The sequence below is a fragment of the Impatiens glandulifera genome, chromosome 9, assembly GCF_907164915.1.
Source record: "Impatiens glandulifera chromosome 9, dImpGla2.1, whole genome shotgun sequence".
Classification (NCBI taxonomy): Eukaryota; Viridiplantae; Streptophyta; class Magnoliopsida; order Ericales; family Balsaminaceae; genus Impatiens; species Impatiens glandulifera.
The window spans coordinates 33,769,029-33,793,147 of record NC_061870.1 but is presented as its reverse complement, the minus strand read 5'-3'; the positions used below and the strand labels follow the sequence as shown (position 1 = coordinate 33,793,147).

Sequence of the window (24,119 nt, the reverse complement as noted above, 5' to 3'; positions counted from 1 at the left end):
TCTTTTGTATATTTATAAAAATTAAAAAAAAACAATTTTTTAACTATTTTTTTAATGTTTATTACTTAAATGTTAACAAGTTTCCTTGGTTAAATGGAATTTTAAGAAAATTTTATACACTTCCTGTTTGGAGATGTTAGAAAAAAAAACACAAAATGATATGTCACACAAATCGTGCTTGAAAGACACAAAAAAAACTCAAGTGCCACTTTATTTAAAAAAAAATATACTCTTAAGTTATTTTTGAATTCGAGTTATTTATTTAAATAACCTATAAATAACTCGATTATTTAAATAACTAGTAAAGATTTTGAGATGTATATATCTTTTTGTAAAGACTTATATTATTATAAAATGATAATAGTAAAAATAATAACTTAAAATATAAAATATTTTAGATAATAAATAGAATGATCGGAAGGAAAAGAAAGAGATAAACAAGACCTTATAATTGAAAATAAATTGTAACACCTTTTACAAGTTTAAAAGTTAAATTTAAGTGCAATTTGTAATAGTAATGAAATATTTAATATCTAAATACCATGTAAAGTTTATATACAATTGTGCAGCTTTACATTAATTATTTTCCCCACAATCCTTTTAATCATAACAAAAAAAAGCAGTTAAATTTTTTTGAAAAACCTAAAATCAAATTTTAAATATTAAATGTTTTGAATTAGAATAAAAATATCGATTTCAATACTAGTAAAGTGAATAAAATATTGTCATAGCAAAATAATGAAATTTCATGTTCAATTTCTACTTCAAAATGTCTTTAAGACTTTGAGAATCAAGCTATCACAAAAAAATATTTATAAGAAGAAGAAAATGTTACTATTTTTATATGAATTGGTATAATTATATATTTGTTCAGGAGATTCCCAACAATCAAATAATTTGGATACTATACAATAAAACAACATTTTCTCCCTCATTCAATATGTTTATCAAACAAATAAATACACAAGATAGAGAGAAAACAAAAAATTGTGATGAACAAGAAGAAGACAACAATTTCTTTAACTCATTCAACCAGAAGTAACATCATTCATCAAATAGTTGCTCAAAACACGACCAAGAAACCTCATCTTTTGAAAAACAAACTCTTCTTTTTTCCTTTCTTTTTCTCATTTGCCTGCACAAGTGAGAACCAAAATATCATCAAATTAAAGTTTTTCTCCGAATTCTACTTGTTGACTATGGTCATCAATTAGTTTCTTCATGAAGAAGATCAACAAAGTCTTATACAAATTTTAAATCCTTACCCTCATGATGAATAATCTCAATGTGATAACAATTGTATCTCTGGAACTGCAGAATACGGAGGAAAAAAATATTCAAAACAAGTGAGACTTCAACAGTTTATGCAATTTGCAATTAGCCGGCCATTCTCAAGCTACTAATTAATAATCGAGCAAGATAAGACCCTACAACATATAAGATCTATTTCATTACAGAAGGATACATTTATTTATTTTCCAAAAGATGCTATACAACTGTTTGGTGATAAAAGAAAAAACACTTTACAACAGACAAATATTAATTTTAAAATGCTTAACAGTTACGTTCCATGTCTAATTAAAATGTGTCCAATTTTACGCATCCCATAATTTTGAAATGATAAGAAGAGTAAATTAGGCATTGCCGCTCTTTTACAAAATTCACAAAAGCAAGTTTCGTCACCCACAAAACTGAAATATGGAAACCATTTCAAGTGGTTACACAAAATGGAACAGTTTCAGAAAATTATTTGTTGTATGAAAGGAATTTTTCAAAATATTTGGCAATATTTTGCCATCATTACCATGGTGGTGGTCATAGAAAGAGCAAGGATGTTGCTAGCTACTGTAACAACAGGTTGAAGAACAATTTTCAGTTAAATAAACTAGCACACACGTGCATAGAAAATCAAAGGCAATACAAATGCTACAAATTGTAAGTTGACATTTTATCTCTAAAATTAACTCACCAGCTGATATCGGATGAGTTATTGTCTGCCCGTAAAACATGCTCTACCCCGCTAGAACATACAATAGAAAATTCTATAGGATGCCCACATGGAATAATAATCTGTGATGCAACAAGAGAAAATGATGGAAACCCACAAGACAGCTAAATAAAACGCAACTGCTTGTGTAAAATTAACAAACACATCAGAGCATTGGTGATGAACATAAAAGAAAAAAAATCTACAAAAAAAATCTACAAAAAAAAAACATGTGTTGGAATATTAGAATAATTATGTCATATATTCCAAGATTTATGATATTAAATTCATATTTCCATTATGATTGGGAATATTACCTTATATCCTACAAATATATAAGAGGTTCTTAATTCTGCTTACTCAACACAATGGAAACATTAGTTCATCAATTCAAGTTTTCTGTTTTCTCTCTTTAATGTTGTACTTGAAAATCATGAATACATTGGTTTTGACAAAACACTTGGGTTTACTTGTTATGTGCAGAGGCCCAAATGTGATGCTCCCAACTCACACACATTGCCTCAAAAAGTGTTATACTTTATCAAATGTAGTGTTCAATATTTGTTCAACCACAACCACTTTTGAGTCTAATTAAAAAATGCAGACATGTAAACAGTTCCAAAACTAGGAAAATAAATGACCAGGGATCAAGAAATCATACATCGGTGATTGATGAAAACTTCTCAGAAACAGAAATACTCCCAGAGCCACTACTCTTAATACTATAACCATCCTTCTTGATGGTCAGAATAACTTGCTCCCAAATATCAAGATAAACAGTCTGCCAACATAATGACGAGGGAAAAACCAAAACCATTCATCCAAGGATTGTGAAGGAAGTAATACGGATCAGATGCAATTAGGAACAAGGAAAAAAATAAGTCCATAAAGTAAATTCCCGTACCGACAAAGACACCCTATATGAAGCACCCCCTGTATAAAGTGTCTTCTCAATGTGTCGTAGCATCTCACGATCTGCGGCAGCAAGGGAACTCATATATAAGCCGGGTTCTAATAAAGGACTATAAAATAAGATAAGATTACTAACATATTGATGATGTGGTGATTAAGACATATAGCATCTGGATTTCAGGAGCAATTACAGTATATCTTGATTCAAACTAGGGTAGAATGGTATAGTAGTAAATAGTAACAAGGGTATATTTTGTAATTATTTGCATGAACCACCAGATAGAATGAGCGATGAATCCAATTTATTTTTATCTATATACGACACAACTCAAAAGCTCTTATCACTCTCTTTGAAAAATAAAGGTAAACTTTGTTAGACAGTGAAAGCGGATCCAGATAGACTCCTTTAGTCTAATTTTGGTTTATTTGATTTGGGAGAAATCGAACTACTTTTAACAATCCTAAACTATCTTAATTAAATGTCCACAGATCTCTTATGGTTCCACTTCTTAAGTCAGACGTAGTTGGGAACATTTCCATCTATAAATTAGTTCATCCTTGATCCCTTTTATCTGACCTTTAGATTCAAAACATTCAAGAACTTTTACACTGAATTTTTACAAAGGTTTGTGTACCTTGACCGCAAATATAGGAAAATGGAAGACTCTAGCTTCTAAACATGTTAACCTTTTATTTGTCTCCCAGAAAGAATAAATCAAACAATTTTACAAGGTCGTTTCACAGGGGAAGAGAACAAATTCCAGGGCACAAAAGAAATCGATATTGGCATACACATTCTTAGATGCCAAAATCAACACTTGCGCCGCATATTACAAACACCAGCCTTGGTTTTGTTCCGAAATGCAACAATTTGTTTCATAAAAAAATACTTGCACAGCTCATCCATAGCAAAAAGGGAATCATGTAGACAAACACCAACAATCCCTATTTGTAATTTAGATTTTATAAGTAAATATAAACCCAGCAATTGCAAGGTTTAACGTTTAAATGATGAGATACACCAACCTAAATCTAGAACAGTCAACAGCCTAAATTGCTATGATGTCATTTGCTTGATATGTTTAAAAGATTGAGAGAGAATATATGAGTTGCGATATATCAATAGCAGTTCATGTGGAAAGCAATACATATAAACAAGTGTCGGTTTCTCCTAGTATCTACAAGAAATGAGAAGAAAAACATACCACATGTGATTTTTCTATGCTCATTGGCAAAGACCCTTACAAGTTCCCCCTGCAATAGTCATTGAATAATCTTTATTAACCATGCATTCCAGGGCATTGAATTCATTTACACCCAAATTAACAAGAAACCACTTGATCTGTGTATGAACTGATATGGGAAAAAACAGAAATATTTTTCAGTGACGACTACATCTAGAAATCAATATGTTTGGCATATACTACATTTATAATTCAGAAATCCCTTGCAAGCTAGTAGTTAAATGCTCAAATAGTTTGAAAAAAAAAAACACACTAACAAATATGCCAATAATCATGTCATTGAGTATTCTCACTGCGTTTGGGAAACTTTTGTACTTGTGATGACTTTCATTCAAGAGTCCTGGATTAGGAAAATTAGAGGCTAAGACAATGCACATGGGAAACAATACAATTACATAAAACAACAGAAACTTTCCATTGTACATCTACTGGAGTGATCCATTGATAAGCCAGGTCATCAATTTCCAAATATGTTTCTTCATTTCCTATTATCTATCATGAAGGTTCTCTTCAAAATTTTAATGACAGTTATAACTAAGAAACAATATTGTGCAAATTCTCAACTAACTCAACAGAGCTTATAATAGGAAAGAAGGGAATGACAAAAGGAGGCAAGCTCCACCAATGTATTTATAATATAAACATCAAAACAACATATCTAAAGGGAAAGGACAAATTAATAAATGAACTTTTCAATTGACCAAAAACACTCATGTCCTAATAGAGCAAAATTACACTTGAATGGTGCAAAATTGACTATCCATTAAATTAAGTGAGATTTTTTCACATAGACAAGCATCCGTTTCCCAAAATATTGTTACCTCAACTCAAATGTCCCTCTTCTTCATAGAGTTTGGTATATGGAACCATCAACTTTTTTTGAAGGGTAAACTTTTCATTATAAACGATAATTTTTGTGAACCATTAATAACGTTAATAAATCACATTTAATTTAAAAGATAGTTGACTTTGCGCCTTATTAATAAAGTTTGTGTATAATTTTGTTCCTTTATTACTACATGGATATTTGTGTGCAGATTAAAAATGTGTGTGCATATACATGCCCTTCTTCTAAAAAGACAAGCTTTGTATTAGACATATAAATTGAACTCGTAGCTTAATGTGTCTGTCACAGGAAAAAAAAGTACCTTTCTTTTCCTATCATCTAGAGGTTGCACTTCAATTGCAAGGTATGTACCAACATCATCCGCATTAACAAGATAGTTAGGTTGTTTTGCCCCTGACAGTGAAACCATCTTAGTATCCAGTTGAAACAGGAAAGAGATTCATTCAAATCGATTCATTCTACAGATAACCAGTACCATCAATGTAGTTCACAGATCCATCTTCCAAATGCCGCACCCACTGTCAGTAATTATAGTATTAATCAGAGATCAGACAGGTTGCCCTAAACTATGCATTACAATATCACCCCAAAAGACAAGCAAGTAGTAGTCTGAGTAATTACAAGGTATTCAAGGTCTGAATTGTAAGAATCACCTCAAAGTTACAAGTAGTAGTTCCATTGATCGAGTATCCACTTGCTTGAAGTTCTTGTCCTGGAAATGCTTCACCTGAAATTTGGAGGTCTTGTATAGCAGGTAATGGATCATCATCCCCAGCTGCATAGTAGGATGAGTTTAAGCATGTCATTGACTACTATCATAACAGTGAAATAAATTTTCCTTTGTTAAACAGTCTCTACAACAACTTAAAGATGTTTTTACCCTCTGATAAAGATGTCGAGTGCTCTTCAAGTACTGGTGGTAAATAAGGAGAATAAGAGGAGTTGGGTTCCTCAAGTGAAGTTGTGTAAGGAGAGTTATGTGAACTCCATTTGGCAGAATCTTTCACATTTTGTGGCACGTTCGCATCAACATCGTCCAACTCATTGATGCCAGCAGGATCGTTAAATGTAACCTGATTGGTTGTAGTTTGGTCAAAGTTATGAACAGGTCGTGGGTTTCTGTGGTTGACAGTGAACTGCACCGGTAAATCTTTTGGCCTGATGTTCCTAAGCATGGCATAAATGCATAACCAGTATTACATTTAGCACACCAATGCACAATTTTTTGCAAATAGCACTAAAAATTCATAAACAAGTTAACTTGCATAATAGAGATCATCTATTTAGAGGACACCACAAAGTAATAGTATCCTATTCAGATCCATATCACATATGATTATTCCCAATGATATTATAATATTATGAGATATTATTGTAATCTCTTAGTAACAGGAAATTTCACATCTAATATTTCAAAATTTTCACTCAAACGAGTTGATAAAGTTTATGATTGACTTGAATTTGTAGCATAATTAAGCATTAACAATAGTATTAGTTTCATTTTCAGGTCTTAGGCCTCATCTCCTACTCTCTAGGCTTAGCCTCAACCATCTTGAGCCAAAGTCACATGAAAAACCTACATGATCTCATACTCTTACTATTTTTAATAAAAACAAATAGTGTACAACAAACTTAAGATAGTACGAGGTATCTCATCTTTCTTTCACATACAACGGGATATGTCTTATCGTTCCAAAGCGCAACCTACAAAATATTTCTCTAATATGTGTGACTAATGTTGCTTCAATGAACTCATCTTTTTTACTGAACATGTCTTTAACATCATACAACCCTTATCCACATCTTCTTGCTACAGCTGTTAAGAGAACCCATTACAATTAGAAACACAATTTAATAGATTCTCCAATATATTATGGGTCTAATAACCCAAGTTTTCCCACTTCAGATCCCAGCACAATGGAAAATGAACTAGCATTTTTACCATAGTAGTTCCACACTTTGGCAAATGAAAAAAAGTAACAATACTAAGACGGAAACAAAAACATCTTAACATAAGAACCAATGAACCGGAGGCCTGTTATTCTTTCAAAACTTAAGGGAAAGCAATAAATATGAAGCAACAGCGTAATACATAGTCCTATTCAATTAACTAAAGAATATCAAAGAGCATGCATGTTCAAAAAGTATTTTGGACATTTATGACCACTGAGCAGGAGAAACTATAACAAACAGTGCACATAAACCACCTATGAGTTGTAACTCAAGATTCATACCACACTACCAGCCTCCCTTAACCATGCTCACCTGCTTGCATGTGGAGAATATTTCACTAGGTCATCATCAGGCTCAAGATGTCTCAATAAATCACTATCACTTCTGCCAATTTGATGTTCTCTTGCCTCCCAGTCTCCCATTGTCTGAGTTTCACTAGTATTTAGCATGTTTCCTGAAGAATATGCTGGCTGAGGAACCAGTTCAAGTCTGTTTCTACCCTGCATGAAACGATAAGGATTTATTGAACATCATTATACAAAGTGGAAAAACATGTCACTAAGATAAGTGAACATACAGGGGTCAGCACCAACCCTACATGGTTGGATGGTGATTGTGAAGCAGAGTTTGATATCATATCAAAACCCCAAGGTGCAAGCTGATATTGTGATTCCTTAAGCTTTTCCTGTGATCACCAGAAAGATTGGGCATGTTATGATGTTGAACATCGTATTTCATTATTTGCTGCACTCTTAATGTTCCAATGTTTTCAGAAGTTTCTGGTAGATCAAAAAATGCAGAAACTCGAAAGAGTACAAAAACTTACATCTGTAATAATGAGCTTCTCGTGCAAATGTTTGAAGAGAACCTGTAATGAGTGAGTTTATATGAATTAAGTATAAAGTAAATGATGAATAGAAGAAGCAGTTTCAAATAAAGAGATCCTTTAGATAATGTTAAGCAAACATATTCAGACTCCATCAAGTGTAATTTGCATCTAAAGCATAGAACCTAAGACTTGGTAAAGTGAAAGGAGACCTGATTTCCAAATAAATGTTAAAAGGTTCTAGACTTAAAAAAATAATCATTTGTTAATAAATAGTGTCCTCATTCTAGGGCATAGAACTGGTTGAAGGCATTTTTTATTTTTATTTTGAACTAAGGAGAACTAGCATGACACCCCACAGTCATGGCCCTCCGCTTCCATTCAAAGCTTTTCTGGTGGGAATCAGAACTGGTTGAAGGCATATTATTCAAGTTATGTGTATAGAGTTAATAAGCATTTATATCAATTATGTTTTAGATCTTATATTAAGGCATTGTAAATGTCATTTGTATATAGAGTTGATAAAATCTTCTCTTGAGTTTTAAAAGATGATTTGATGAGAATTATCAAGATATTCTATATTTTTCACTTAATGCGCAAACAGAGTTGAAGTGATCAAGCAGATCTACAAACCTTGACGTTGCTGACTATGGATTGTGCATCGAGAACTTGTGGATGCAAGGAATATTCTGCAAGTAGGGGTACGAAAGAGGAAACAAATGTTGATCTTTCTTGCTGTGCCCTCTGAAAAACAAATTTTATATTTGTTACTCATATTCTTTCTACATCACATTTATAGGAGATTTTTTAGGAAACTATTTGTTCCTAAGAAAGTGTTTATCTAATAATACTCTTTCCATCCCATAGGGAGAGACTTTTATACAGACCAGAGAAAAAAAAAATATCATTCCAAACTGTGCAGCTTGAGAAAGAAAAACATTCAATGATGTTTTTATATAAACTAACCATGTCACACAATAAAAATAGGCTCATTTGCTCAAAATCAGGTTTAGATTTGACAAAAAAAACTCATATATCAATGTGGTTTTAAGCAAGAGAGAAGTTGATATAATTTAACTGAATGACTGTCATTTTACATCAAGAACGTGGGGATATATAAATTACATTGAGATAAATAATAGAAACTATGGTGAGTAAATAGGATGAGTCTCAATGGGATTTGAAGACAAAAAAGACAGAATTTTGGCTGGGATGTGAGCGCAGCAGGCTGGAGGAGAGAAAAACAACAAGCGGAAAAGATAATAATTCTACAATCAACATCAACAAGTTAAATGATGCAGAGGACAAGAAAAAAAGACATTTGAAACAGTTGTTTTTGTAGAACTTGATACAAACATTATCATATAATTGCATCATTTTTGTTTGTGAAATTTCAAGGCCGAATAACATACAAGATTAGCACACTAAATCATATTACTCTTATACTAATTTACCTCCAAAATGAACACTAACAATCAACCTTAAAATTTTAAATGGCTCTGTATATCCATGCACAAGAAATGTTAGTACTATCATGTCAATGGGGAATAACGCATTAATGATTGAGTACTATAACTAAAAGAAGCTTGAATTTCACCGAACAGTAAACTCCTTTCCATATCTGCACTCTAAACAAAAGTATCCTATAAGAGCTCACATTTGTTGAAAACTAATACCTGTTCTAGTACAAAAAAATTAACCAACAGGTTCATAGGCAACAGAAAATGAAAACAGAAAAGCACAAATCTTAATACATTATGGCTAAAGTGAATGCATGTTTTGATTCAGTGATTCGGGCAGCATGTGGTATGACCATTTTACCTGTAATGCATAAGTAAGGCGTATGTTCTCCTCAATTATATCTTGCCTATACGATATGGCCTTAGATGCCGCATCAACTAAGTCCTGTTGCTGCTGATCAAAGGCCTGGAAAAAAATCATGTTGGAACAATTTCATTTTATTTTCCAAGAAGAGAAGAGTGAAAGGGAAGATAGTAGCAGGAGATGGAAAGTTGTGAGATGAAACCTACTTACCGCTCGCATGTATGCAATCCGCTTTTCTAAAACATTTTTTTCATTATGTACTTGTGCTTCCTATCAAGTAAATCAACCGATTTTTTCAGCAATAAAAAGAAAACAAACCTCTCATGTTAAGTTTGCATGTTCATTCTTACCTTAATAGAATAATCAGCAAGATGTTTCTGCAACTGTAAAATTTCTTCTTCATGTTCGTGAATCTTAATATAGAGATCCTGTACAATTTTTTAACAAACACATTGCCAAGACAAATGGGTCAAATTAAGCATCATAAGCACTAAATGAAAACATAGGTTTCATACAAAATGCATTTTTGTTTAACTAATAGATCCATCTTAGCTGGACATAAAAGTTATGGAGTAAACAATCATTTTATTTGCAGTATTTGATATCCCTCTTTCAATCAGAATCATCACTAATTTCATTATATACTTGTCAAATAGATGATCAGATAAAATCACTGATTGATTTGAATAAACAATTTATGAACTACAGATGAAGCTACATATTTCCAGTTTTCCAAATGCATATTTGTATCATCCCAGCAAAAAGAACAGTCAACATTTAAGATAGCATTTATGAATTGATTATTTTAACCCATATTCAGGAGAGAGACATAGAAGTGGGTTTAAAGACACAATTTACCTGTTTCAATATGCTAGAACTACTTTCAGTCACGGGCATGAGCACATTCAGGGTTGAACTCAGATGTTGATTATAGCCTCCATCAATTTGATACCTAATAAAAGAACCATCATGTCATCTGCAATTTTGCATATCAATCACTATGGTAACCAAGCAATCAATACAGAAAAGAAAAATACACTCCTCATTTAGGTCTGATTAACATCATATCAAAAGTACCTGTTGAGAGGAAAAGATGTTGATGGTGTCTGATTTGCAGAAGGTTGTTTCAAGATCCCGTTAAGCTTGTTGCTCTCATAGTGGATTCCAGGATGGCTTGGGGTGGCAACATCTCCAATATCAGGCCTTACATTTGAGGGAATTACAACAACAGATGGTTCACTTATAATTGCGTTTCTTTTAACCACATCACCTTCATTCCCAACAACGGAGGAGTCTATGTGACGATCTCCAACCTGTTCCTGAGCAAGATGGTCACAGTGATTAGCTGAATATATATATTTTGGGCACTTAAGTCAGCTGATTTCAGAAAAAGAGTGTGAGTTAGGCATGAACAATATTTCCCACCATTTCATGGAAAACAATTATAAAGAATGTGGAATAATGACATTAACATCCCATAGTGGAAACTTTATACACATGTAACAAAGTAACACAGGTAAAGCCCTCACCAAAGCACATATATTTACATACATAAAACAACCACCGTAATCAGAGAACTGACAGATGAATCATAGCATGTAGTAGGAAGATGATAAGTAACTCCTAAAACATGAAAAATATCCTCTAACAAGTTACAACAAATGGATGAAGTCACTTATGTTCATACTTTAAATCTAATAATGTATGGTCAACCTCGAGAAATATTATTATGTACAGAGGAAAGTAACAACAAATACTAGACAAAAGCAAGAAAACACTTTTAAGGGGAATTATAACAAGTTATTCAAACTCTAGCCAAAGGAATATGTACATGGAACCAAAACAAGACAGTCAAGTAATTGAGTGACAGTTAAGAGGAGTGATAGGATGCTAACAGAGATAAAATTTTCCTAGCATTATTCAAAAGAAACTTAATAAGATTATCCCATAAAATATTTCGTATGCAGTGGGTTCTTGATGATGACCCATATGAATTACATGTGCAATTTAGCTCACTCACAAACACGGAATGAATTGTGTGAGTCAAGATTCACCACTCACCATGTAGAATACAGGTGACATATGGTCTTTATCTAGCTCCAGCATTGAAGCTTGCAATCAATTTATATCATGCAAAAAGTAGTAATATTCCAAAGGTAGGTAAATGAAAATATATATATATATATATATATATATATATATATGCTACAAGACTCAAAGGTGATAATTGCTTTTGAATCATGTTTCATGAATAACATAATCATTATGAAAGAAAATATTGACCTTATTTTTCAATACTTTAAAAACATTACCACGATTCTCTTGAAAATTTTGAAATACTACAAAAACCAGCCTTTGAAATTTGAATTATATTCATTGGCTCACAATGATTACAAGTAATAAGAAAAATCGTTATAAAGAATACTAAACTCACTGAAGAAGGTGTAGACATGTCTGCAACTACTTTATGCCAACCTATTACATGTCCCGTAAATGAAAAGTTCAACCTGGGTGAGGCTAAAATATTGATGTCCAACTAAAGACTAGTTAATTTCTAGCAGTACACAATAACACACTGGTGAAGCTAAGTAGATAATTCAATGTTGTGGTTTTAGTTTTCTTCCGAAGAAACAGTAATACTAGTGTATGCCTACATTTTAACCTTTAAAATGTTGAACAGAGAAAAATTGATGACTCATTATGCCAGACTTACATATTTATGGAGCTCCTGTATCTTTTTATGCAGCTCATTCCTGAGACGGGTGTTCTCATCGGCCTGAAATCATTGACATAAAAAAACAGCTCACAATCATCTCAAACATCTGCAGCTAGGACATCAATATTCCAATACAAAAGATGGAAAACCTGTTGTTTAATAGTGATCTCCGCAGCTTCAACCGCCTTCATGACCTGAAACAAACCGTCGTCGTTGTGATTTGCATCACTTACAGTTAAACTAGCGAACATGCTCGCCAAATTATCGTCAGCACAACCATTATCCTTCATCTCATAGAGGGTTTCACGATGACTTGGGGTAATAACACCAGATGATTTACTTAAGAAGATGTTGTTTTTCACCACATCACCTTGATTCCCAATAAAGGAATTTATGCGACGAGCTCCATCATGTTCCTGCGCAAGATGGTCCCAGTTATTAGCTGAATATATATATTGAGCACTTGGGTCATCTGATTTCTGCAAAAGCGTACGAGTTAGGCATAAACAACATGTCCCACCATTCCATGGGAAACAATGATAAAAGATGAGGAGGAATGATATGCATATCCTATAGTGGAAACAACTTCATACACATGTAACAAAACTTATAAATGCAAATAACTCACCACAAGAACATATATTTGCATAAATAACAAACACCGAAATTACAGAACTAGCATACAGTGGTAAGATGATAAGTAACTCCTAAAATATGAAAAATATTCCCTAAACAAGTTACAATAATTGGATGAAGTCACTAATGTTCATACTTTATATCTAATATAGGTTGAAACTCGAGGAATATTACTATTGTCGAGAGGAAGTCGCAACTAAGAATAGACAAAATCATGAAAATACTTGGAAGGAGAATTGTAATGATCCGTTCAAACTCTAGATAAATGAATATGTACTTATAACCAAAACAGGACCACCAAACTTGAGTGACAGTAAAAAGGAGTAATAAGATGTTGACTGAGACATCATTTTGCTTCATGAACATTGGCACTATTCAAAATAAACTTTAAAGATTATCCGATAATATAAATAATTTTTTATTTTGTAGGTTCCTCAAGATGACCCATATGAATTTCATGTGAAATCTAGTTGACTCGCAAGCACACAATGAGTCATGTGAGTTCATTATGTACCACTTGAACATGTTGAATATAGCTTAACATATGATGTACTTTATGTACATACTCATGTTTAACTAATCTTCTGTTCATTCTATAATACTAAAATGATCAATCATTCATTATGTAACTTCAGAATAATCCACAGGGCCACTACTAAAAAGTTAGACGGAGGGATCTATAGTTATAGTATTAGGAACCTTGCTTTTAAGAAAAAAAATACATATAAGCTCTATCCTAAAGCTCACTCAGGACAAACAAAATAGTCATTTTAACTGAATCAGATTCAAAAATTCTATCAATCTATGATTCTTGTGTGACATACACACAGGAAATCAGCAGAATTTTGTAAATCACATGTACCACGTAGTGGTTACCATTCAAACATAAAAAAAGATATGTAATTTGCTAGATTTGCATGCACATAAAAAATATATATGTAAAATTTGGAAGCAATGAGTACTACAAGAAGCATTGTTAGAATGAAGATAGTTAAAGACATCAAAACAACTTCAAAATCGAATCAAACGAATAATTACTAAAGTAAAAAATGTCAGTGATCAAAAATGAGAAAAGATCGGCGCTTACTGAAGATCAGAACGGGAGCTTGCATTCTTCTACTGTTTCAGTGATCGAACCAAATTTGTATCGAACGGAGAATGATCGCAAGCAGTAACTCTGGTTGTTCAAAACGTCCCTAAAGTGCTAGGTTTTGTATTATGAATCCTCCACTTGAACCCACTTTTCACCTGTGATTTTACACCGTTTGGAAAATCCCTCCGAGGATTTCTTCATTGCTATAGAAATAACAAAGCAGGTCAACAACTAAAATCTGTGAGCACTAACAAAAGTCTTGTGAAATATGTTGTCCAAACCCCCCCAAACCCTCAAACCCTAGAATGAGAAAATTCTGGGAAGAAATGGGGAAGAAGCTGGGGATGCTTGTTAACATAATAAAATATACTAGTGATCATCATATTTTTGAAGTTTAAGTGGAGTCAAGAATTATAAAAAATATATATATATATTTATCATGTGAAATAAATTTTAAAATGTGATTAATGAACTAATAGTATAAAATATGTTAGAAAAATAGTCTAACTTTAAAAAAATAATAAAAATAATAGTTGTTCGTGTATATTTATATTCGTTTTGGAAAAATGGAAGTGAATAAAAAAATAATAATAATTTTACTTGAATGAATTTTATAATTTGTTATTATATTTAAATGATTTTTTTATTATTTTTAATATAAATATCTTCTTCAAAAATAAAAATAAGTTTAGGAATCAGAATGAATTGTTTTATTGTTACTTTACAATTGTCAATTAATATTTTTTTTAATGACTTTTTCTTTTACTGTGTTTTCTTGCCGTACAAGTGAAGTGAGGGCAATATAATCTATTTGTTTCCAATAATAAATATTATAAAATAAAATTTGACATCATAGAGTAAAGACCGACCGAGTCATATGATGAGATCATACATCTCTCATATTTATCTAAAATAATAATATAATAAAATTAATCATCCATTTCTATTATGTTAAAGTTAAAGAATAAATATTATTAAATTTATTAATGGATAAAAAAAATAATTTAAAACATTATTTTATTTAAATTTAACACTTTAATAAAATATTATATAAAAATATATTTTTTAAATAAATCAAAACAAACTATATTTCTTAAATAAATAAAAAGAGAACAACAAATAATCTTGAGAATATAAACGAAGATCTTTAATATTTTAGCCCCACAAAAATCACTAGACTAGTCATGTTAATAATTTTGATTAAAAAAAATCAAGATTTTAATAAAAAAAATATTTTAAGCTAAAATTAGGGTGAGATTGAGTATCATAATATCTTACTATATTAAAAAAAAAATTAAATGTTATCATAGTTTTAATATACTACTTTTATTGATATTGTTAAATTTTAAAATTATTTTAATTGAATATAAAATAAATAATTTAAATAACTACTATGTTAGAGTAATTATAATTTGCTTTTAACTTATAGCGTTTTAAAAAAATATATAAAATATAATTTGTAAGATGCTAGCATGATTCAGTCATGAAAGTGTAAATCAAAATTAAAGTTATCAAATAAAAGAAAAAAAAAAGTATTTTAGTACAACAATTCTCAGATTTAATTATATTTGGAAAAAAATCTTTAGTGTTTAAATATGTTTGTTTTAGTTATCAGAAAGGACTTCATAAATGTTTGATACATGGATGAATAAGGATTTGTATTGTTGACAATATAAATGATCATTAAAAAATCATCTTGTTTATGGATGCTAATTGACTTATTTAGTATTTATTCATTAAAAAAATGTAATATATATAATTTTCAAATTAAAATGTTAATGAGTTTTAAATTAAAATGTTAATAATTTTGAACTATCAATAATTTGAAATACAAATTATCAATATTTGTCATGGTAATCATTTTCTTTTAAAAGAGATAAAAATCACAATTTTCTTATTCACCAAAGAGTTTATAATAAATGTTCTGGTTATTCTATTTACATAAAAGATAAATGTTTATTAATGTTATAGCTATCATGTTTACATAGAAGGGTTAATGTTCATTTAAAACTAATAAAATTGTACTTTTTTTCTAACGGGGCTTTACTAGTAATAATGAAAAATGATTGAGAGCACTACTTTGGGGGAGCGACTCGTACAGCGAAAGTGATCTCGCTGTTATACAAAAGAGACCTCGTTGTTATACAAAAGGGACGAGATCTTTTTTGTATAACATCGAGGTCACTTTCGTATAACAACGAGGTCACTTTCGCTGTACGAGTCGTTCCCCCAAAGTAGTGCTCCCTATCATTCCTCTAAAAAAAAACTAATGGAGTCTTCATCACTTATATTTTCATCTAAATCATTCCAATAAACATAAGCCTACCAACAATTAAAAGATAGCAATGAAGAAATCTTCTGCTTACAAAATCTTTGCAAATAAAAAACCAAAATTAACCATCTAAAAATGGTATGACATTGTTAAAATCTTGTGTGCAAATAGTAGGGGGAAAGCTATTTCGAGGTAAATATCATTCGAATCATGTCGCCCAATAAGACAGCTTGACCTAGGTTTTCGCCTGTTTTCCAGATCTTGAAATTCGAAGGGAAGTAGTTGTAATCATACCAACGCTTTAGGGACACCAGTGGGAAAGGCCCCTGTACAACTCCTTGAGGGTCAAGGTAATGCCACATCACAAGTTCAGGGGTCTCAACCAATTTCACAACCCTTCTATAAGATTCTTCAGGCCTTCTGTTCACTTCAATATCACGAGCATAATCATCATCATCATCATCATCACTCAGCTCAACCAGTTCTCTTGTCATGGTGTCTACAGAATTATGGCGTTCTGTTTTCAATTCTCCATTTCCTTCATTCCTAGAAGTAGTTTGATTATCATTACTGTCAGGGAGAATCGGGGGAACTCCTTCAGTAGTTTGATTCTCAACCTTATTCTTGTCCTTGCTAGTTTCAGCATTCACTTCTCCATTTCCTTCATTCCCAGAAGTAATTAGATTATCATTTATGTCAGGGAGAATCGGGGGAACTCTTTCAGTAGTTTGATTCTCAACTGTATTCTTGTCCTTGCTAGTTTCAGCATTCACTTCTCCATTTCCTTCATTCCTAGAAGTAGTTTGATTATCATTACTGTCAGGGAGAATCGGGGGAACTCCTTCAGTAGTTTGATTATCATTACTGTCAGGGAGAATCGGGGTAACTCCTTCAGTAGTTTGATTCTCAACCGTATTCTTGTCCTCACTAGTTTCAGCATTCGGATGAGAATCTTCGTAATATAGGAAATCCGCCATATCTTCATCAGAATATGCATCCTCCTCCCATGTATTAGCATGCCTGTCTAGAACTTGATTGTCTTGCCTATGAGAAGACTCTCCGTTAGCATGTTGTTCCTTGTTATTTTGTACTGTACCAAAAATAATAATTCTACAATGTTAATGCAGAAAATCTACCATAAAAGTAATTCATATACAACATTTAAAAGGCTTGGCATATTTTCAAAGATTTGAATCCCACAAATCACATAAATATCGTTATTAACTATTTTTGCATTTTTGTTTTTAGCAAAAGGGGTTGTTCATTTTGTACACAAAGGTATCAACAATATGCATAAATAAAATATTAAAATTCTGATGTATAAATGACGCACCTGCACCATCGTCGTGATTAGAAACTGCCTGATTTACATCCAGATATTGAACCAATTTGTTTGACGGTTCAGGAAGACTTGGTCTTGGTGAAATTCCGTCACTTCCCTCCTGTGGAGGCGTTTCTAGCTCTAGTTCTTCAGCAATTACTTTAGGAATTTCAGTTAGTAATCTTTCCTGTTCAGACTTTTTATCAAGAAGATCCCTTCTATCCAGGTATTCAAAGAGCGTAATGGATGAATCATCGAGTTAAGGATAAAAAAATGATGCTTATATTTTATTCAATCAAATATGCCATTAAACTAATGGGGTATATAAATATTCAAAAAAGAACAACATGAAGACAGTTTGCGCAGAAAGGTTAGCCAAGGAAGTTTTCAAGAAAGTTTAGGGTTTAACTCTTTCGAAATATTGGCTACAAGATCAATCATTATTTTCAGCTAACTGTACCATTTTAAATATTTTGAACTGAAATCATACACTTCTAGAGGATATTCTTTGCGCCAACCCTTCTCATTGGCTTGATCTATGAGGTTTTGCAATACTTCGAGTTCTCTTTTGATCCACTGTACCAACACAATCAAGATGCATAAATCAAAATTAGATTTCTTACAGAAACCAGATAGAGTTCTTACATGTTTTGTTATATCCTCGTGCAACTGTTGAACTTTTTCCTGAAGTTCCACCTACCATGAAAATCATTGAAGAATAAATAAATATAAAAATTGAAAAAATAAAGCACTTCAGAAAGCATGTTTAGATACTTACAACAGTAGGTTTCTTGATGGATCCTTTTTTCACTCTTTCTCGCAAATCATTGCATTCTTCCTGAGAAAAAGTACAATGAAACTAAATAACCCAAAATACCTACATTTTAATTGATAACATTTAACTGCAAGTTCAATTTAGTACTCTTTTTTGTAAAGAAAAAAGGTATCCACATTTCCCATAACGACAAATTTATTTATTACAAATTTTGTTATCAATACCTCAGTAAAGTTGTCTGTTGATAGCATAGAAAGGTTAATTTCTTTCCTATCAGTAGGGACTTCAAGGAGAGTCTCTGTAACTGCGTCACCTAATCCAGATCCCATCTTCACACCTGGAAAAAAGCAAATTAGGTAACATTGTAAAGATCAGAATAGAAAATCAAAACTTCCAGATTTATTAAAGAACCAAATCAGCGCGAATGTAAAGCAAAGGGATTTATACCAATAACTGGTTGAAGCTGGTAAGAGTACTTGGCGAATGTATCCATTGGATCCGCTTTGACTTTGACGAAACTTCCTACTACTTTAGCTTCAAAAGTTTCCGGATTCTCCAGAAGTTGCACAATTAAATTCTTTTTCAAGTATACGAGTTTAATGTTTGAAGGAACTATGGAGGCAAAACAGCTCTTTGGAGTTTCATCACATTTCCACTTTGAGCTTGAGGATTTATATCTTTTCACAGCATCAGCATCTTCCTCTCCTTTCTCATCCGAGTCCGAGAAAAAATTGTCCCAATCCTCTTCATTTTCAGCATAGTGTGGCTCAAGCAAGTCATAAACCTTAATGCGTGCCACAGTCTTCTTTCCAAATAGAGAATGAAGCTTCTCATCACACAGGATTTTCTTCTTCTTCTGTGGATGGTAAAGGCTGTTGTTGTTTACATACTCGTTAATGACTGAAGTTGCTTCATACTGAGACATCTGTTGGCTTGTGTCTTTACCCAATGAAATCAGAAATTCAATCAGCTGCCGCGATCCCCACCCAATGAATTCCGTTTTCTTGGCCCTGTACTTTCTTTTTTCTCCCACTGGTGAATAGCTTACATCATTGGGATCATCCACAACCCATTCATTATCTTCTCTTGAATCCATCACTCTAAGATTTATGATAACCTATTCATAAACAAAATACAGAAACTAAATAAATCTAGTTTCCCCATCTCTATAAATCTGAATTTGATAAGAAACATAATCTGTGATTAGGGAAACCCTATCAAGTTCGCAATCATAAATTGATGATAAGTTAACATTGTTTGTGGGAATTGAATGTATTGTAGAACTAGACTATCGTTTAGTTTGAAGGATTTCATCTGAAACAAAAGAACCAGATAAAAAAACATGGGTAAGGGACATAACCTTATAGAATGAATACTCCGTTAAACTTCCAGCCGCCGGCCGGCAAAGAAGCGACTGACGAATTCCCTCCCTCAAGGCCAAGCAACCAGGTAAGAGAGATTGTCTTTGTCGATTTATGCCGAATCAATTTATGAACAAGTGAATAATGACTGAAGAGTGTTTGTAAACGATTTTAAGAGTTTACAATAACAAAAATATTAATTAAATAATTTATCTTTTTTTGGTAAAACTTACAAAGTTATACTCCCTCTTTATTCTAATATGATGAGATTTGATTTCAGAATAAAATCATTAATTTTAAAAAAATTATTATAATATGTCCAATTAGATTTTTTTTTAATAATAAGTTAAATAAAAATATGTTAATAAATTTGTATATATACATTTTTTCTTTGATAGGTAACACATTTGATTCTCCAAATCTGATAATGGATTGAGATTATATTACACTTGAAAAGTAAATTTGTCTTTATGTTCATATGCATATAATAATTTTGAATGAGATTAATAAATTACAATTATTTTGAACTTAAATAATTAAGTTTTGTGATTATGGCTAGTTTGATGAAAGTTTTTACTTTTTATTTCAAAACCCAAACATCTTATCAACCATCAAATTAAATAATTTTATCATTTAAATACCAAAATTATCCTATAATTTTATCATCTCTCTCTAAACCATCATTCTCTCATCTATACCATATTCTCTAAAGTCAAAAGGGCAAATTAGTCTTCAAATTTTAAAAACCAATTTTTTCCTATTTTTTATCAAACAAGGGTTTTTTAAATAAAAATCCGAACAAAACTCAAAAAATCCTTTCCTCAAACAAGGCCATAATTTATGTAGACACTCATTCTTCAAGCTATTTTTATTTTTTTTGGTAAAGTTCTTATGGCCGAAATATCTCATCGCTTTACGTCTATTTCTGTTTTCAGGAAAAAAAACTTCTTTTTCGGGGTTCGGTCTGTCACAGTATATTCGGACCTTTAGTTAGTGGAGCCCTCCCTCCCTGTGATTAAATATAATGATTTAAACCCAAGCCCATTCTAACCACAAACAAGCCTTTTTTTTAAAAAAAAATTATCCTACAACTTTAAAAGATAGACTACTAATTTCTAATTATTTAATTACATATAATGATTTAGGCAAGCTGATTAAAATAATAATAATTGGATTAAGGCAGCTTAGTAATAATGCAAGGGTGAAGATATAAATAAAATAATTTCATCAAAAAATAATATTAAATGTGTATAAATTACAAATAAATATGAGTAAAATTGACCAAAAACTTATATATATATATATTCACTTAAATTTATAATATTGAATGATGAGCTAGATCATATATTTAATTCTTTTATAATAAAATTGTCTAGTAATAATTATTTATTATATAAAAATAAATTTTATAAATAATTATATACTTGATATATTATTATTATACACAATTATTTAAATAATAAAATATTAAGCACTTGTTTTATGTTAGTCCACCATTCTTCTAGTTCAATTCACCACCTTCATTTTTTTTTTTAACTTTATTTGCTCTAGATAAATTCCATTTTTTTCTCTTTATGTATTTATAGTCTTTTTTTTTCCTTCAAGTTTTACCAAAGTGATGATATAAGAATATATATTTCTGATTACTTACTTATATTTGGGGTCATATCATATTCTAATAAATTGGATCATGTGGAGCTTGTTGATAAATAATCTAATTCAAATTTGAATTTGAATACATAAGAAATTAAATGATGACACTTTTATGTGCATAAATGAGTAATGAATTTATGAATAGATATTATATCTCATAAATTTATATGATATAAGTTCATATCCACTTCACTTTATATTTTATATGTCATCTAATCAAGACTGACACATGGATAAGAAATTAATCTAGATAAAATGTATATTTTAAATAAAATTTATAATTAATATTTTATACTAGTTAATTGACTGTAACCTATATTTGAAAATACTCCCTTTAAATGAAAACTGTCTCAATAAAACTTGTTTATGAGAATACATAACTATGACATTTGTTGATAGTAGAATTTGAGAATTCATTCTTGGATTAAACCCTAATTTGAACAATAGTTAAAAAAATATATATGGTAAAAGCATACAGTTAATAATGTAAACAAATAATAAACCATTTTTTTTTTGCTTGGTGGGATCAAACAATCTTTGAGTTGTGAAGACTAGATAAAAAATAAAGATAGATTTAGTTTTTTTTTTTTTAAAGGGATTTATACGAAACTTAATAAGTTGTTGAACTCTTTCATTAACTAAAAAAATAAATAATAAATAGGTATGTATACATGTATATGGTCAAGAATTGGCACCGGTAAGGCGTGCGACTATTTATAACCCGAAAAAAAAAATTATTTTTTTTAAAGTAAAAATATGACATTACTTCCTAATTTATTATTGTTTTTATTTAATTCTTAAAAATAATCATAAAACTTATCTTTATTTTTTAGTTTTATTCATAATTTTATAGTTATTATTTTTTGAAGTCTATTTAATTTTTTTCTTTGAAACTCACCCTAACTCAAATCAATGAATCTGTTTGGGCATGTAACTGACACGATGTCTCCGTTTTCGGGTAACTGACCCGATGTCTCCTTTTTCATGCCTATACTCGAATTCGAACCCAAACCCGAATTGTCAGTCATTCCTAAGGAAGAATAAATAATTATTAATAAATTATACAACAACAATTATCTATTTATTTAAAAATATATATACATCCTCTCCCTTTGTGAGCTAGGGAGAAATTAGAAAAAAATTGGATTAATTGCGTGGACAGCTGGATGACGATAGCATGAGAGACTCTATTATGCCAACTCTCTCACCCAAAATTTGCGCCGAATAACCGTTTTTTTTCTCTCTCTAAAAAGTCTCTTATTAAGTTTCGTGGTTACCAAGAAAAAACAGTAAAGCCAAATCATACATTTGTTTGTGTATATTATTTCAAAGTCATATACAATAATACTTACAATGCTGATTTTGTAATTAAATTAAAAATTAAGTTACTAAATATTTAAAAGAATAGTGTTATAATTTTTATTAATTAAAATTATAATATTATTTATTTTATTGATTCGATTAACCTAAACAAAAACAAAATATTATCCAGGGTCAACTTTTTCCCAATATGCCTGCCCCTTGTCAATTGCATTAATTTCCGGGCTTATTCTCAACTTGTTTCTTCATGTTTATTCAACAATCTACACTATACCTGCCGGCCTACGTAATTGTTTGCTATCATGACGTCACATTGTATTTCTTTTTTATTTTTTAAATATAAAATTATTAAACGCTCAATTTTTTACTTTAAAACGAGTTAAAATAAATGTAGATACGACTTTAGAACTCTTGTAAGAGTTTGTTTGATTTTTTGGTATTGAGATAAAATTAAGTTTTTATTTAAAAATTCAATCTATTAATTATTTAATTAATTATTTTATAAATTTAAATATCAAAACTATTCTTTACTAAATATTTTATTTTATATTAATAAAATTTAATAATATATATATATATATATATTTAATACTTATTTTATTATATTAAAAAAATCAAATTAATATAAATTAAATTATAAAATTATTTCATTTAAAAAAAATTCTGCTAACAGGACTTTATATTTTAAATTCAACATTAAATTTGATAAACTCGAAAACTTTTAATAATATAAATTTAACTATTTAACTAACTAATATATATATATATATATATATATGTGAGAATAATATATATTTGGGTCGGAATGTGGGTTGACTCGCCCATAAAATTAAAATGATTAAAAATAAAATTAAAAATAATATATATGTTTCGAACTTAACATAATAAAATAAATACAATTTTTTAACAAACTAAACTAAGTTAATAAAATTTTATATTTTAAATTTAACATCAAATTAATTTGAAGAACGCGGGACATTCTTACAAGTTTAATTTTTTAACTAACTAATTTATATATATAATGATACTTAATTTTCAAAATATCCGGATTGTCAGGTTGAGAGTTGTGATTAATTTAGATATATATGTGAGAGTAGTTTATATTTGGGTCGAATTATGGGTTGACTTACCCATAAACTTAAAAATGATATACTTATGTTTTTAACTTACAACCTAACCAAAAAATCTTTGACTAAATGTGATAATTTAGGATTGATTATATTAATTTAAAATAACCAGCTTATGTAATTTTAACGTCATAATAATGAAATGACGTCTGACAGCGACGAAGCTATGGCAAAATAAAAAGAAAGAAAACAAAAGAAAAGGGTTTAAAATGAATGACTTCACACAAGGAGGAAGAAGAAGACCCGTTGCCG

At 30.5% G+C, this 24,119-nt stretch overlaps 2 protein-coding genes across 3 annotated transcripts; both read right to left on the bottom strand.

Annotated features, from left to right (window-relative positions):
- Window positions 1-880: 880 nt before the first annotated feature.
- Window positions 881-14,346, bottom strand: LOC124914256. Its single transcript, XM_047454762.1, has 22 exons — window positions 14,033-14,346; window positions 12,459-12,788; window positions 12,307-12,369; window positions 10,671-10,912; window positions 10,452-10,545; window positions 9,944-10,021; window positions 9,804-9,863; window positions 9,591-9,695; window positions 8,403-8,513; window positions 7,770-7,811; window positions 7,521-7,628; window positions 7,256-7,443; window positions 5,871-6,157; window positions 5,644-5,765; window positions 5,466-5,508; window positions 5,292-5,383; window positions 4,105-4,153; window positions 2,892-2,962; window positions 2,649-2,768; window positions 1,970-2,070; window positions 1,266-1,311; window positions 881-1,135 (listed from the first exon to the last, which is right to left on the bottom strand). Exons 2-22 carry the CDS (start codon window positions 12,597-12,599, stop codon window positions 1,085-1,087), a joined length of 2,214 nt encoding a protein of 737 aa, XP_047310718.1. The 5' UTR covers window positions 12,600-12,788; window positions 14,033-14,346; the 3' UTR covers window positions 881-1,084.
- Window positions 14,347-16,319: 1,973 nt separating this feature from the next.
- Window positions 16,320-19,913, bottom strand: LOC124916761 (uncharacterized protein At5g08430). 2 transcript variants are annotated; one of them, XM_047457524.1, is made up of 9 exons: window positions 19,767-19,913; window positions 18,854-19,523; window positions 18,631-18,743; window positions 18,410-18,469; window positions 18,277-18,327; window positions 18,137-18,207; window positions 17,644-17,870; window positions 17,222-17,400; window positions 16,320-16,927 (listed from the first exon to the last, which is right to left on the bottom strand). In XM_047457524.1, exons 2-9 carry the CDS (start codon window positions 19,500-19,502, stop codon window positions 16,493-16,495), a joined length of 1,785 nt encoding a protein of 594 aa, XP_047313480.1. In that variant the 5' UTR covers window positions 19,503-19,523; window positions 19,767-19,913; the 3' UTR covers window positions 16,320-16,492. The 2 variants fall into 2 exon arrangements, with proteins under 2 accessions (XP_047313480.1, XP_047313479.1); XM_047457523.1 differs by having other exon boundaries at window positions 16,320-17,400.
- Window positions 19,914-24,119: the final 4,206 nt, after the last annotated feature.

What these genes read in the sequence shown, in the direction of transcription:
- LOC124914256 (XM_047454762.1), bottom strand. Translation starts at nt 12,599, where the DNA reads ATGAAGGATAATGGTTGTGCTGACGATAATTTGGCGAGCATGTTCGCT. An exon ending in TTGCTGATTATTCTATTAAG is followed by an intron (nt 9,864 to 9,943) that starts GTAAGAATGAAC and finishes TTTACTTGATAG; the next exon opens with GAAGCACAAGTACATAATGA. An exon ending in TAGATGATAGGAAAAGAAAG is followed by an intron (nt 4,154 to 5,291) that starts GTACTTTTTTTT and finishes TGACTATTGCAG; the next exon opens with GGGGAACTTGTAAGGGTCTT.
- LOC124916761 (XM_047457523.1), bottom strand. Translation starts at nt 19,502, where the DNA reads ATGGATTCAAGAGAAGATAATGAATGGGTTGTGGATGATCCCAATGAT. An exon ending in CCAGCTTCAACCAGTTATTG is followed by an intron (nt 18,744 to 18,853) that starts GTATAAATCCCT and finishes GCTTTTTTCCAG; the next exon opens with GTGTGAAGATGGGATCTGGA. An exon ending in CAACAGACAACTTTACTGAG is followed by an intron (nt 18,470 to 18,630) that starts GTATTGATAACA and finishes ACTTTTTCTCAG; the next exon opens with GAAGAATGCAATGATTTGCG.